The sequence below is a fragment of the Rutidosis leptorrhynchoides genome, chromosome 11 (genome assembly GCF_046630445.1).
Source record: "Rutidosis leptorrhynchoides isolate AG116_Rl617_1_P2 chromosome 11, CSIRO_AGI_Rlap_v1, whole genome shotgun sequence".
Classification (NCBI taxonomy): domain Eukaryota; kingdom Viridiplantae; phylum Streptophyta; class Magnoliopsida; order Asterales; family Asteraceae; genus Rutidosis; species Rutidosis leptorrhynchoides.
In genome coordinates, this window is record NC_092343.1 from 84,666,923 (window position 1) to 84,671,652 (window position 4,730).

The window sequence follows — 4,730 nt, forward strand, 5'->3', positions numbered from 1 at the left end:
ATGTTAGTTCTGTGTTGTCTTCGTCAACCCATCCAGCGGTCCCCGGTAGCCCACTGGAGCCTGGCGAAACACCATCACCCATTTTCCCACAGCATGCCAGGCCCGATAAACGAACCTGCATTGTCATTGTTTCAATCTTAGCATGCGTGGGACCAAGGGATCATTTGGGCCCGATAAGAATGGTTTTTGATCCAATTATTTGGAAAATCCTCACCTAGTGGGAATCGAACCCTCACGTCCCCTAAGGGAGAGTGAGTCATTCACCACTAGGCTATTTAGGGGTGGGTAAAACCGGATATCCGAAATTTCGGATAGTGAATACGGCCATTCGAAATCCGAATCCGAAATTTCGGATATCCGAAAATCGGATATCCGAAATTTCGGATTCGGATACCGGATTATCCGAATATCCGAACTATATATCTAATAAATGCAAAAAATACAAATGGCAATACACATATTACTTAACTATTCACATACGCCTAAGTTCAACATTCTATACTTCGTATTACAAAAGTTCAAAACACGATCAATACATCATCGTAAAAAACATAACAAAGTTCAAAACATGGTTACCACATCATCGTAACACAAACATAATAGTTATATCTTAACTGTTTATATAGAGATATTCATACAAATTATCTGCTTAACATAAACTGCTATATTTCTTATAACTTTTGATGTACTGTGATTTATTTCTTATATAGTGATTTATTCTATATCAAATAATAACTTCATGTTTTCTAGAACGCGAATCAAGTTATAATTAGTATGTCATAATCGTTACAATAAAAATGATACAAATCCATCTTTTAAGGATGAACCAAACAAAAAGTGTATCCAAATATGAATGCAAGTTAGTTTCAACAAGAAATAGTATTAATAAAAGTTCAAACGATACTAACTTTACTCTTTGTAACGATTGATTGTTTCTATCTGTTATCTTTGTTCTTTTTACTCTTAAAAGTTAAAAGTTTAGTTTACCTTGAAAGCTATAAGGTCCATAAGCGATAACATTGGGCTACTAAACTATAAATACAATAAATATATTAATAATAAGTGTACTTTATTTCCGATATCGGATTATCCGAATATCCGAAAATTTTGAAAAATTGATCCGATATCTGAATCCGGATATCCGAAAATCCGGATATCCGAATTTTCAGATATTTTCGGATCGGATTTTCGGATAATTCGGATTGCGGATTCGGATTCGAATATTATGCCCACCCCTAAGGCTGTTGGCCCATTCTTGCTTAATTACAAATACTTCCATTATGTAGCTCGTTTCATTCTCTTTTGATGCTTGTGTACACGGTCGAAAGTGTGTGGGGGCAGGAGGTCGACCGCCACCAGTGGATTTTTTTTTTCCAGTGTAAAAATTTTAAATTTTTCGACTTTGACCCCGGTGGATTTTTTTTTTTGCACCCAAACCTACATATTTTGCCCCAAAACCTTCAAATTTTGGCCCAAATTCTCCAACTTTTGCCCTAAAATCTTCAAATTTTGCCTCAAAATCTTCAAATTTTGTCCAAAAAAATTGCTACGGTTTAAAAAAAATTTGTTGCCCCCGGTAAAAAAAATTCTAGTTAAATGAATATAATTTCTGTTAACCACCCCTAAAACTTAACATTGTTAACAATGTACGTAGTAATTAATTTGGATATAATGGGTAAATTAAATTAATCTCCGCTTCATCTTTGTTGAGGAAGTAGTAAATTTTTTATCTTATTTGCACCTTTTCTTTTAGGTGGTTAAAATGAGAGTTGATCCGTACACCACTTGTTTTTTTGCCATACACTATCAAAAAAAAAATTTGGACTATTTTGCCCTTTCTCCCAATTATATAAGTACACTGTTTATATTTCCACTGATTTCGTTGACTAACTACACTCATCTATTACTCTATTTTAACAATTTAAATATACTTTTAACTATATTTTAATGATCTTGACTAACTACAAACAATTATCTAATATGACATTATTGTACCTTTTTCATGTATGAACTGAATTAATAAAAAAAACAACAATAAAATCCCCTAATAAAGAAGTGTTGCAGCAGGTACCATGCTACTCCAAATGACAAAATCCCACTGTCAATACTCCTACACATCCTTGCTTATGCAAATTGGGTCAAGATTCAGGAAACATTATTATTACTCCGTAATTACTAACAACATTTGTAATTTTTCTAGCTTCTAGAAGTTATCTTTAAAATATACTTTGCCCTTTTAAAAAAAAGTGTGTAAATTAATTAATCAATGGGTTAAAAAGGGTCCACCTTTTTATGTCTTGTTTTATTTCTCGTTGTCAATCAGAGGTAGTCTAGTAGATGAAAATTTGGACTAAAATTTCAAACAAAACAATAGTATAGGGACGATTTTGAAAATTTTCACTTGTAAATATTACGGAGTACAAGCGAAAAAACATTTTTCCCCCTTTTTCTTTTGCAATACAACTGTGGCTGAACTACAAACAAGCCGGCGTTATTAATCCTTATCTATCATCACTCATCAGGTTTGTTTATTTTATTAATCTTTTATAAGTCGGTTACCGTATTGAGTAATTATGCAATTACTATAATCATGGTTTTAGGGTACCACCGTTAGCTGTGTTTTAAGAATTACAGATCCAACAAACCCTAATTTATCAAATTCAGTAAACAAGATACTGGTTCAGAAGGAAAAAGATATTATATAGATTATGTTGGTTAATGCTTGTTACAAGTTATGTTTTTATAATGTCGTATTAGTTCTTTTAAAATAATTGAATTTATCACAGTGTTATTATACATAAATTGCTATTAGGGCACTGAAAAACTGGTTATTGAAATTCAGTTGTATTACATGCCTTACTGTTTTACACATTTGTGACCCAATTTACTTGCACAACACCTAATTTGAATGGTGTATATGTTTATAACAAAATGATTTCCAGTTTCATTGTGTTGCATATTTCGGTATATGCACCGTTTTTATACGTTGAGTATCTTTGTTAACGGTTTTTATCGACAACTATATGGATGATAAGTGTTGGTTCTTAAATATACGTTTTGTGTTTTTGTATTGTAAAAGTCCCTCGACTAGGCCGACTAATCCCTAACTAGTCGGTATTTTGAAGTTGTCCAACTAGTCTCTGATATGGCCAATTTATTCGGTCAAAGTTGTCAAAAGTTCAATTTAATCAGCTGTCAGATTTATTAGCTCAATGTCTTATTTATTCGGTCAAAGTTGGTCAATGTCTGACTAGTCCCCAAATCTTTGCAAAGCTATTTAACATGTTACTTATATAGGTATTTTTTGATGACATCGGGCTTTGAATTCCTAAATTCGACCTTTCGGTAGCAGAGGCGAATCTAAGTGTTGGTCATTGGGGTCACGGGACACCGCTAGTTCGAAAATTTTTAGTAGAAAATACTCTGGAAATTGTGTAGGACACCACTAAATTTAAATGTTTGACCCCATATATTTTTCAAATCTATAGTTTTACCTTTAAATTATATAAGACACTACTAAATTATACTACTCGGACCCTATATATTTTTCGAATTTATAATTTTTTTTAAGGAAAACTATCACTAAATAGTATTCTAATATAATTAGTACCGAAAAATTCGGGACCCCATTGAGTTATAATCTTTGAATCGCCATTGTTCGTTAGGAATTTTTGAATTATAATTTTCTTAATTCCAGGAATTGCATTAATGTTTATTTTGTTAATACTTGCAGTTTTGTGTTGTGAAATTACAATGGAGATGCAGATTAAAGATGGTACAAGTTTGAGTCCAGTGGTTAAAGCAACAATTCGTCTTGGATCAGAAGCACACACTATTGAAGGTTGCAATGGAATTTTATCAGAACAATTGATCTTTCTAAAAGTCGAAAGTATGAGTATATTGAAGGAATACATTACGAAACATAACGTACCAAATGACGTCCCAGATGAAATATCGTCTGAAGACGAGGGTGAGATACCCGTTGTCAAGTCAAAGAAGACTAGGATATAAAACAATTAGTTACCCTTTGATTTGGATTGAATTTAGGGACAAGTGATATGTTTGTCTCAATTTCTCAACAGATATTTTTATTATGTAGTTAGAAGATGTATTGTTGACTTTTTAGTCATAAAAATGATTTCTAAACTTCAGTATATATACATTTATAAGGTAACATGTATCCTAAATTAGTCTATATGTTGCGGTTGTCTCGTTGTCATTCTCAGAAACCTAACACACAAAATTGACGTCAGCTACAAACAACAACAACAACAAAACCCAATACCACGTAAGTGGTGTATGGGGGAGGTGAGATGTAGATAATCCTTCCTTTATCCGAGAATAAAGTTAAGTCATTTCTCCACCTAGAGTGAAAACACTCTCAAAAGTAGAGAAAATCATCCTTCTCTCTATTCGACGGATAGAGAGATTGATTCCGAGTGGACCTTCGTCAATAAGTAGGAAAAAGTTTTTTAAAAAATAAAATAAAATAAAAAATAAAATTGAGACGCCATGAAAATGGTAAAATCAAATTTTCATGGGTTTTAAATCCTGCCTGAAATTTAATTTAGGCTCTAAGAGTCAGTCAAGTCGCCAATAAATCGACGCTTGCTATTGACTCAATAACTAGGATATACGAACATAAATCAAACCTGATAACCAATAACTACAAATAAAAGTGACGTAAACGAGAATTATAAGCTAGAATACTTTGTTAACTAATTACAGAT

The 4,730-nt window shown here is 32.5% G+C and overlaps 1 protein-coding gene across 1 annotated transcript; it reads left to right on the top strand.

Annotated features, from left to right (window-relative positions):
- The first annotated feature begins 2,430 nt into the window (after positions 1-2,430).
- LOC139877908 (uncharacterized) lies at positions 2,431-4,163 on the top strand. The gene is made up of 2 exons (XM_071865312.1): positions 2,431-2,522; positions 3,734-4,163. The coding sequence occupies exon 2, from the start codon at positions 3,754-3,756 to the stop codon at positions 4,009-4,011; it is 258 nt and encodes an 85-aa protein (XP_071721413.1). The 5' UTR covers positions 2,431-2,522; positions 3,734-3,753; the 3' UTR covers positions 4,012-4,163.
- The last annotated feature ends 567 nt before the right edge of the window (positions 4,164-4,730 follow it).